Raw genomic sequence first — 11,259 nt, forward strand, 5'->3', positions numbered from 1 at the left:
AGCCCAACGCCCGCTGGAGCGACATCACAGCGCCGTTAGATGCCCCCCGCAGCCCCACCGCGCACCCACCGGCGCCCGGAGAACCACGCACGTGGTCGCGGCCTATCATAACCTCAAAGTTGACACGCCGCGCCCCCTTCGGCGCCGCATCCTGTAGGGCTGCGCCCCCCGTAGCACCGCGCCCCCATCGGCGCCGCATCCTGTAGGGCTGCGCCCCCCGCAGCACCGCGCCTCCACCGGAGCCGCATCCTGTAGGGCTGCGCCCCCCGCAGCACCACGCCTCCATCGGCGCCGCATCCTGTAGGGCTGCGCCCCCCGCAGCACCGCGCCTCCACCGGAGCCGCATCCTGTAGGGCTGCGCCCCCCGCAGCACCGCGCCTCCACCGGAGCCGCATCCTGTAGGGCTGCGCCCCCCGCAGCACCACGCCTCCACCGGAGCCGCATCCTGTAGGGCTGCGCCCCCCGCAGCACCACGCCTCCACCGGAGCCGCATCCTGTAGGGCTGCGCCCCCCGCTGCACCGCGCCTCCACCGGAGCCGCATCCTGTAGGGCTGCGCCCCCCGCAGCACCACGCCCCATCGGCACCGCAACCTGTAGGGCTGCGCCCCCGCAGCACCGCGCCCCATCGGCACCGCATCCTGTAAGGCTGCGCCCCCCGCAGCACCGCGTCTCCACCGGAGCCGCATCCTGTAGGGCTGCGCCCCCCGCAGCACCGCGCCCCATCGGCGCCGCATCCTGTAGGGCTGCGCCCACCCGCAGTGCTACGCCAAACTATCAAAGTGAGTGTCGTGAGTGAATGTCGTGAGAGCTTAACATAGCAAACTTACCCTCTCCGACAATTGGTGACCCCGACGTGATCACGTAGCCCGTTTTTTATTCTACTGATTTTTTTTTTTTTTTTTTTTTTTTTTTATTCCTGCTAAAATGGATGCCCCACCAGCCGCCCCGGTGAACCCACCACCAGCAGTTGAGGCTGTTAATGTCCCAACCATGACAGCCCCAGCATTTTGCACCCATAACCCCCGACTGTGGTTCACCATATTAGAAACGCTCTTCCAGCACCACCGAATCACAGCAGATAACGCGAAATACTGTAAAACGCTCAATTGTCTGCCCATATTCGTGTTGGAAGAGGTCCAGGACGTTATTGAGTCTGCGCCCGTTGGATATGCGTATGGTGCTCTCAAGGCGGCTATAATTTCGCGCACGGGAGCCTCGAAGGAGCAGGAGACTAGGCGCCTGTTCGAACAAGCCGAGATGGGGGACAGGAAGCCATCAGCCTTTTTGCGGGAGCTGAGAAGGCTTGCTGGACCCAGTTTTCCAGAAACGATGCTTAAAACCTTCTGGCAGATTCGCTTACCAGCGTACATACAGACGGGCATTGCTGGATCCATGGACTGCGAGCTGGATAGGATTGCTGCAACGGCGGACAGAATTGCGGAAATTTCGCAATTCCAGACTGCCGCCCTCCAGGCTCCAGCAATACCACCACCAGCACCCCAAGTAACCGCTATCCAGCAACCGTTACGGCGGACGTCAGAGGACGAAGTAGCGGAGTTGCGGAATACCGTCGAGGACCTGAGCAAGAAATTGCGCCGGATGGAGCTTACTCAACACCTGAACGACCGCCCGCAATACCGAGGCAGAGAAGGAAGCCCACGGAGCAGCTCCAGAGCAAGGCAACCAAGTTCGTCATGGAGCCGCTACCAACCGAGAAGCCAGTCCAGGGACCGACCCCATACGGACGGCGTTTGCTGGTATCATACGCAGTTTGGGGCCAAAGCCGTAAGGTGCTCGCCACCTTGTAAAAGTAGAGTAAAAAAAAACTAACGGGGCTACCGCCAACGACGGCCGGCGTGTTAAGCCCTACCAGTTGCCGTCTCATAATTACGGACAAAAGATCCAAAGTGCGGTTTTTGGTAGATACGGGTTCGGACTTGTGCGTGTTTCCACGAAAGAAAATTGCTGGAGTACTTCGTCCGGTGCCATACCAATTGTTTGCGGCTAACGGATCGACTATAAAGACTTTCGGCTGGAAGGAATTGTCACTGGACTTCGGACTTCGCCGCGAGTTTCAGTGGCAATTCATTATTGCAGACGTGCAGTCGCCGATCATCGGTGCTGACTTCCTGCGGCACTTCAATCTACTCGTGGACCTGAAGAACGCCCGCCTCGTCGACGGAGTAACCTCTTTCAGGGCCCCGGGTAGCCCGCACGTCGCAGAAGAACCACCGCACATCAAGTCGATATCGTCAGCCGATATCGACAGCGACTATCATTCTCTCCTGAAAAAGTTTCCGGAGATAACACAACCCGCCGGAAACAGAGCTCTGCGACCAGTGCAACATACCACTGTGCACCACATAAGAACCACACCAGGACCATCGGTGTTCAGTCGCCCCCGAAGACTTGCCCCTGACAAACTCAGGGTCGCTAAGGAAGAGTTTAGGACCCTCTTGAGCGATGGTACCATCCGCCCATCAGACAGTTCATGGTCATCGCCACTGCATATCGTCCCGAAGAAGACGCCGGGAGAGTGGCGACCTTGCGGTGACTATAGAGCCCTCAACGCGCGAACCATCCCAGACCGCTATCCGGTGCCACACATAGAAGATTTTTCGCACGCGCTGGCGAATCGAAAGGTATTCAGCACCATCGACCTGGTACGGGCGTATCATCAAATCCCGGTCGCCCCGGATGACATAAAAAAGACCGCAATATCGACACCGTTTGGCCTCTACGAGTTTCCTTTTATGTCATTCGGCCTGAGAAACGCGGCACAAACATTCCAACGGTTCATTGACGCAGCACTGCGAGGACTCGACTTCTGCTTCGTCTACATAGACGATATCATAGTAGCCTCCGAAGATCACGCCCAGCACAAAGATCACCTCCGACAACTTTTTGCGCGCCTCAAAGAATATGGAGTGTTGGTCAACGCAGCGAAAAGCATTTTCGGAAAAACGGAGGTCGACTTTCTCGGCTACCGCGTCAATGAAAACGGGACCAGCCCTCTCCCGGAAAAGGTCGACGCTATCGCCAACTTCCCGCGCCCAGACACCGTCAAGAAAATGCGGCGTTTTCTAGGGATGATAAACTTTTATCGAAGATTCATCCCTGGAGCGTCCGCAGCTCAGCGGTTACTGACGGACCAGCTTAGAGGCACCACAGCGAACAAGGACCCAATCACATGGAACGGCGACTTAGAGGAAGCATTTGCGGCATGCAAGCAAGGGTTAATGAATGCCGCCCTTCTCGCGCATCCTGATCCAAGTCAAGACCTAGCAATATTTGCGGACGCTTCGGAACACGCTATCGGCGCAAGTCTTCAGCAGCGATCTTCAGACGGATGGCTGCCAATAGCGTTTTATTCCAAGAAATTGGCACCGGCACAGGTCAAATACAGCGCTTACGACCGGGAGCTCCTTGCCATCTACCAAGCAGTCAGACATTTTAGACACATGGTGGAAGGCCGGGAGTTCATTATTTTTACCGACCACAAGCCTCTGACATTTGTATTTCAGCAGAAGCCGGAGAAGGCTTCCCCGCGCCAGTTCCGCCATACGGACTTTGTCGCCCAATTTACGACCGATATTCGGCACGTTTCCGGCAGCGACAACGTAGTGGCGGACGCCCTATCGCGAGTAGAGATCGTCAGCAGCCAACAAATAGACTACCAGGAGTTAGAGCGTCAGCAAACAGCCGACCCACAGACTCCTTGGACAGCCTTGAGTCCCATCAGCCTACCCGAGTCCAGCACCACCATTTGGTGCGACACATCTCTAGGAAAAGAGCGTCCATATTTGCCACAACAGTTCCGGAAGCAAGCTTTTGACATTTGCCACTCACCTTCACACCCAGGTGGCCGACCAACGATGAAGCTCGTCGCCGACAGGTTTTTCTGGCCCCGGCTTCGTTCTGACTGCAAGCGATGGGCCCGCGAGTGCTTAGAGTGTCAAAGATCAAAGGTGTCCAGGCATGTGTCTTCACCGATCGGAAGTTTTCGACCCCCGGAAGGCCGATTTGAGCACATTCATATCGACATCGTCGGCCCTCTCCCGGTATCAGAAGGGAAGAAATATATTTTGACATGCATCGATCGATTCACCCGCTGGCCGGAAGCTTACGCGATAGAAGACATCACGGCCGAGACTGTGGCTAGGAAACTTTACAGCGGGTGGATCACAAGATTTGGCACCCCACTTAGGATTACGACGGACCAAGGCCGGCAGTTCGAGAGCGCCCTATTCAAGGAGTTGAATCATGCATTCGGCTCATCACACAAACGAACAACAGCCTATCACCCGCAGGCAAACGGGATGATAGAGAGGCTCCACCGCCAGTTGAAGGCCGCTCTCAGGTGCCATCAAGACGAACGTTGGACAGAGGCGTTACCGACGGTGCTAATGGGCATCAGAGCTGCTTGGCGAGAAGATGCGCAAGCTACACCTGCAGAACTGGTGTATGGACAAAACCTGCGTCTTCCTGGTGAATTTCTGGCACCGCGACAAGCCGCACCAAGTACGATTACGCCAGATTTTGCAGACCGACTTCGAGGGCGTATGCAGCAACTGTCGCCCGCCCAGCCGAGATCACACGGAGTGCGTCCAACGTTCATCTTCAAAGATTTACCGACGACGACGCACGTGTTCGTAAGACGTGACGCAGCACGGGGACCTCTCAGTTCCCCCTACGACGGCCCGTATGAGGTCATTCAACGGCGACCCAAATGGATGGTTGTAAACGTGCGAGGAAGCCACACGACAATCTCCATCGACCGTTTAAAACCGGCGTATATACAAACGCCAGACCACACCCATACAAAACCAGACGCCCAAGCGTCCACGCCAAACAGCGCCAACTGGCAGCCAGCTATACTCGCGCCAGCGAGCTCTCCGTCAGAAATAGCACAAACTCCTACAGACCTCACGCAGACAAGAGGCGGGAGACGTGTTCGTTTTCCGGCTCGGTTTCTGGATTAATCGTGGATTCCAGGAGGAAACCACTAGGAGGGGAGTGGTGTAGCGACCTAGTGCTACACATAACAAGGAATCGGGCCGGAAAGGCGTTGCACCCCTAGCGCCGATCGCTGCTCACCGACCACGGCGTTAAGACCAAAACCATCCCTTAACGCGCTTGGGGACGCAAAAGCTCGGCCTATTCCGAACGGGACCCGAAGCTGAGAGGACGTGCCGAAAGCGCTGCTTTCGGCGGACGGGCGTGGGGACGCTGTCCGAATCCGCTCCCATCGCCTCGCAGCGCCGCCGGAGCCCCCATCTGACCGGGCGAAAACCTGCCGACCGTCGAGACCTTCACAGCCAGAGCCCCCAGACATTACGAGGTAGAGTTTTGGGCCTAATTCCGCCGGAGCGCCATCGCGAGCCCCCGAGCACCCGCTAGAGTCCTGGACACGCCGGAGAGACGCCGCGATTGCCCGATGACCACAGGAGCCCCGCCGCGCGCCCCCATAGGCGCCGGTCGAAGCCCAACGCCCGCTGGAGCGACATCACAGCGCCGTTAGATGCCCCCCGCAGCCCCACCGCGCACCCACCGGCGCCCGGAGAACCACGCACGTGGTCGCGGCCTATCATAACCTCAAAGTTGACACGCCGCGCCCCCTTCGGCGCCGCATCCTGTAGGGCTGCGCCCCCCGTAGCACCGCGCCCCCATCGGCGCCGCATCCTGTAGGGCTGCGCCCCCCGCAGCACCGCGCCTCCACCGGAGCCGCATCCTGTAGGGCTGCGCCCCCCGCAGCACCACGCCTCCATCGGCGCCGCATCCTGTAGGGCTGCGCCCCCCGCAGCACCGCGCCTCCACCGGAGCCGCATCCTGTAGGGCTGCGCCCCCCGCAGCACCGCGCCTCCACCGGAGCCGCATCCTGTAGGGCTGCGCCCCCCGCAGCACCACGCCTCCACCGGAGCCGCATCCTGTAGGGCTGCGCCCCCCGCAGCACCACGCCTCCACCGGAGCCGCATCCTGTAGGGCTGCGCCCCCCGCTGCACCGCGCCTCCACCGGAGCCGCATCCTGTAGGGCTGCGCCCCCCGCAGCACCACGCCCCATCGGCACCGCAACCTGTAGGGCTGCGCCCCCGCAGCACCGCGCCCCATCGGCACCGCATCCTGTAAGGCTGCGCCCCCCGCAGCACCGCGTCTCCACCGGAGCCGCATCCTGTAGGGCTGCGCCCCCCGCAGCACCGCGCCCCATCGGCGCCGCATCCTGTAGGGCTGCGCCCACCCGCAGTGCTACGCCAAACTATCAAAGTGAGTGTCGTGAGTGAATGTCGTGAGAGCTTAACATAGCAAACTTACCCTCTCCGACAACTCTATTATCAATTAATATATATCTAATTATTTAAATTATTTAATAATAAAGAAAAACATTTCATATAAATTAAGCAATGTATTACATTAGAAGAAGAAGAAGAAGACGCACAAACAGCTGATTTTTGACGTTTCCACACAACACGCGTTCCTATACTTTATAAAGGTAAATTATGTTATTTAACACTTTTCTATGCTTGTTTTTAAAACAAAAATGTATATTTAACGCCATGTTGTCTGTCTATACTATATATACAGCTATTTTATTCATCAAAATCACAAATTAACCCTAACTTTGTTTTGTATATGAAACTAACCTTAAAGCCTATTGTTGTAATATAAATCAACAAATATTACATTCGTTAAGGTATATTGAATGTATGTTTTATACAAACATGTTTAATTTCATGACACTGGCGATATATATTTTTTTGTAAATATATACGCAAACGCACTCTTCACATAAAATCAATAACTCATAACAATTTAAAATACCAAATAATTTTGATATACGTATAAGGGTAAGTAAATTTTTTTGATCTCCTAATTTATTAAACAAAAAATGTTCTTTTTACGTCTTCCTTTACAATTTATCCAGATTTTTTATCCATAATTCAAGCTAATGCACTTTTATGATATTAACTTAAATTTTTTATACAATTGTTCTTATTTTTGAATTATCGCATTAACAATTACGTTTACACAATCGGTGCTTGATCAGAAGATTCAAAAGCTTTTTAAATTCTTTGTCTTTTAATACCCACATAATTACATACTTAAATTTTATCTCCGTCTTTTCTTGCTATAATATACATATAAGGAATAGCCTAGTTCGTAATGATTTGGACTAGTATTTCTGAGGTTGCGGGTTTGAGAGGCACACGAATTTTTATTTATAAAAAATGCACTATTATATAAAACCGGATCCAGCTGCAGTGACATATTTTGATTATAAATTGTATTTACAAATAATATTTTGTAATTAATAATATAGATGTCACCGATTCACAGACTTTCAGTCTGATAAGTAATACTTACTTGTAGGTGTTCATTATATCTGATTGATTTACCCAGTTGGTACAGATTTACTCCATTGTAACGCTTACGCCTGTCAGGTAATAACTGAGTTGTGTGTCAAAACATTGCTACTGAAAGAAATTCAGGCAACAATTTTAACTAGCTGTGCTAGAGGTGAAAATACCAACCAATATGCCTTTTAACTTTAAAAGATTACAATTTCCGGTAAATTTGCTTTAGCGGAGACCATTGAGCTTTTGTTAAATTTTAAAAGATATGTATTCTTAAGTCGTTGAATTCTTTAACTTGGTTTGTGTTGTAATTTATTAAAACATATCATTTCTTAACAAAACATTTACAAAATATCAAGATAAGCATTTACTTGGAAAGATATGATTTAACCATTGTTGTTACCGTATAGTCATACCCTAGTGTTTGCAAATGATTATCACCATAGATTTTGAACGGGATATTTTTCGGAAGATTCGTCGCCAAATTCATAACTACTGAAACACTAACTCCTAATCCCATATTTTTACTACAGCTTTATAAACTTATTTCATCCAAATAATAAACTCCTGTCAATGAGTGAAGAGTATGAGCTTGCAACTAGCGCCCGCTTAGATAATTTATATCAACATTTTCATTTTCTTCACCGCTGTCCTTTTCAGTCTCAACGCTATCTTCGGGAAGTGATATAAACACATCTACAAATTTTACATCCCCCTAAAATTCTCATCCTCTACAAATTCCTCCATTTCTAATTTTGTAAAGATTCTGGGTGGAAAAAAAAATCAACATTAGTAAATATTATCCCAGTGTTTCAATTTAGGAACATAGATAATTTTGTGAATAAAAATACACATAATGAATCTAGGAAAATAATTTATTGTAATAAATATTTACAATATATAAAAATGACTAATCTAACTTGTCAGATGACATTTCTTGTTGAACGTAAATTATGCTTTTAAAAAAAACCACTGCTCACTCCGATAGATTCAAACCTGAAAAAATAATGCACCAAACGTTTCCCACGACTTGCTAGTTGTCGATTGATGCAATCTCAATTCATATTGGTTAATGCATATAGGAGTGGGGATAAAAAATGAAATGTTCCAATATTGGAACACCAATCAAAAATGGATTAATCAATAGCACCTGTTACCATGCGTCATCTATTCCTAGATTTTTTTATACAGTGCCACCTAATAATACATATAAATCTTGTCTAATATGATTCAGATTCTAGCCTATATTTTGTGTTTACTAATATTTTTCTTCTACAGAAATGTCTGTACTTTCATTCATTATTAAACAACAATATGAAGATACATAATCTCCATGTGTATGACTATTCTAATATATTCTACAATTTCAAAGGTATAATTATTCTTACATCATGAATCGTAAATATTAACATGTTTTCTATGTCTCTGTATACATTTTCAGATAAAGCATTGTCTAATTGACAATAATTATGTATTGGAATTGTAATAAAGTTTTTGTCTGCTTTTTTGCGATTTATTAGCACAATGGCTGGCAAATCTTGGGGTGGAAAAAGTGCCACTTCATTAACGTATGAACAGCTGCAAAGTATAGGTGCAGGAAGAGGCGAGGGTCCTGGACCAACATTAGCGCCTCCGCCGCTATACCCAAAGTTGGAAAATCCTCCGTTGCCGTTGCGTGTAAGTATGAATAGATTTAAAAAAATAAACTTCTTTTGATAAAATAAAAAAAATATTTTTTATTATAGATGGACGCTTCTATGGATTACATGTTAATTTTGAAAAAACAGTTGAATGATTATTTTCATGACTCACCTTCGTTTATTCAACCAGAAGAGAAGAAAACTGATATAGAAAGATATTCGGATAAATATAAAGTGATATATTATAAGCATACATTTATATAATGAGAGAAGTGTTAAAATATGTCTTTTATTTCTTTTAGGTTTTGTCAGTTGATAGCAAAAATGATAAGTCTTCGTATTGTTGTTGGTCTTACATGCCGAGGGAATTACGGCCATCTCAAGAGAGGCGATCAAATGCATCTAGAGCCATTAAAAGAAAATTATCAAAACAATTAGATGTTACAAAAAGGTCATTATTATAATATAATTATTGTGTTTTATGATATTTTTAATTTATTATTATGGATTTATTTTACAGATTAAAGAAATTAGAGGAATTGGAAAAGAATGAAAAGACTACTGAAGAGGAAAAAACAGAAGTTGGGGAAGCTGATAAGAATTCGAGCGACGAAGAAGAACAAGTATCTGAAAAAGAAGAAGAGGAAGATGCAGACGAAGAGATGGACGATAACACAGATTATTTAAATAATTATTTTGATAATGGCGAAGGTTTCGATGATGAAGATGATAACCTTGATGAGGGACCTGTGTATTAATTTACTTACATATTTTTATACCAATAAATACATTATATTTATAACAAATTGATTGCGTAATATATCCCAGTTTATAATAATTAGGATATTAAAATTATTTAATATGTTCTCGCACTGTGGCTAATTTAAAGTAATTTTCAATTAAAATTGCAACTGCTTTAGATTACTCTGCATGATTAGCATTGACTCCTTGTTCAAAAACAGTTTTTGGAATACTTTTCACAATAATAATTTATATAACTAGAGTAGAAGGTACATACATATATGTTTGATATGTACATAAATTCGACAAAATATCACAACAGTTAATTAATAGATTGTAAATATTCCATGTACTAACACACAGATCGGAGAGGAGATTCCCCAATGTTCACCCTGTGGGATATATTTGTCGTCGTCTTATACTGCAGTGCGGGGGCGGATTCCTTAACTGCCCTGCGACAACTTATTGTTGACCGATTCAATCACAGTTTATGTGACCTGCAGTGTAAGTGAGTTTGATATGCATATTTTAGAGGGGTACACAGAAAACGTTAAGTGTGTAAGTACGATTTCTGTAGCAGAATCGATTTTTATTGTTTAATATTACGTTATACATAAACATTCTAGGCTACGATGCAAGAGGCGACTGTTACTCAAAATTTAGGACTGCAATTCCTTGAGAGAAAACGACGGGACAAGAAAGGGGAAGCAATGTCTAAGTCGTTTCCTTCTGTCTAACGAATTCAAATAATACATAGCAAAAAATACTGTTATTTTAGTAAATTGTATTAATTTAGCCGCAGTTTTTTTTTGTTTTTTATTTGAAAAATGTAATTAATTTTTCATAAGACCAATTTTTGGATGTTTTTTAAATAACTGATTTTAAATTGTTTTTTCTCAAAAGTTTATCATTTATGTAAAAAAGGCGTAGTATATTTGGCTGTGCAACAAGAAATTCTAGGGTTTTTACAAACACTATTTGTACTTAAAGAAAATGACACCACAATCAAATCTAGGCTGATTTACTAGGCTAATAAGATAGAATTAGAAAAGCAGAAAAGGTGATTGATTTTTATATATTTTACATATAATAAATAAAAATTAATTTAGCAGCATTCTTTAAGTTCATATTTTTTGAGGATGTTGTAGTAATTAATTTTGTCATGAATCTTATGGGGACCACTGGCGACAATCAGTCAAGTATAATTAACGCATTGACCGTGAGAAACGTAATACACGCTAAAAGCGCAATAAACAGAGTGACTGTTAAGACGTTCAGAAATCAGGGATTAGCTATAACCAAATCTAACGGCCGTTCGGACATTTACAAATACAAATGTTTTTTAGTCTAATGACGAGTGCTTGATGTAAAGATTGAAATATGTAGGCTGATTGTACAAAAAATGGAAGCCGAGTTGAAGATAAAATATAATTTCGGAAGTACAATTTAAAAAAAAAATCAAGTGATAAATATTAAATATTTTTTAGGATAAATAAAAATTTCTCTAAATTATTTTTGTTGTTTTCTTT

General features: G+C 46.2%; 2 protein-coding genes across 4 annotated transcripts; both read left to right on the top strand.

The window, feature by feature from the left end:
* The first annotated feature begins 990 nt into the window (after positions 1-990).
* LOC148227360 (uncharacterized) lies at positions 991-1,830 on the top strand. The gene has a single exon (XM_088201392.1). The coding sequence runs from the start codon at positions 991-993 to the stop codon at positions 1,828-1,830; it is 840 nt and encodes a 279-aa protein (XP_088057518.1).
* Positions 1,831-6,405: 4,575 nt separating this feature from the next.
* Positions 6,406-9,795, top strand: Polr3G (RNA polymerase III subunit G). 3 transcript variants are annotated; one of them, XM_088201394.1, is made up of 6 exons: positions 6,438-6,487; positions 8,628-8,721; positions 8,870-9,026; positions 9,095-9,223; positions 9,292-9,440; positions 9,510-9,795. In XM_088201394.1, the coding sequence occupies exons 3-6, from the start codon at positions 8,874-8,876 to the stop codon at positions 9,745-9,747; spliced, it is 669 nt and encodes a 222-aa protein (XP_088057520.1). In that variant the 5' UTR covers positions 6,438-6,487; positions 8,628-8,721; positions 8,870-8,873; the 3' UTR covers positions 9,748-9,795. The 3 variants fall into 3 exon arrangements, with proteins under 3 accessions (XP_088057519.1, XP_088057520.1, XP_088057521.1); XM_088201393.1 differs by lacking the exon at positions 8,628-8,721 and having other exon boundaries at positions 6,406-6,487; XM_088201395.1 differs by lacking the exon at positions 6,438-6,487 and having other exon boundaries at positions 8,633-8,721; positions 8,791-9,026.
* The last annotated feature ends 1,464 nt before the right edge of the window (positions 9,796-11,259 follow it).

The sequence above is a fragment of the Plectrocnemia conspersa genome, unplaced genomic scaffold (assembly GCF_051122295.1).
Source record: "Plectrocnemia conspersa isolate PC_06_02 unplaced genomic scaffold, ASM5112229v1 ptg000013l, whole genome shotgun sequence".
NCBI classification, from domain to species: Eukaryota; Metazoa; Arthropoda; class Insecta; order Trichoptera; family Polycentropodidae; genus Plectrocnemia; species Plectrocnemia conspersa.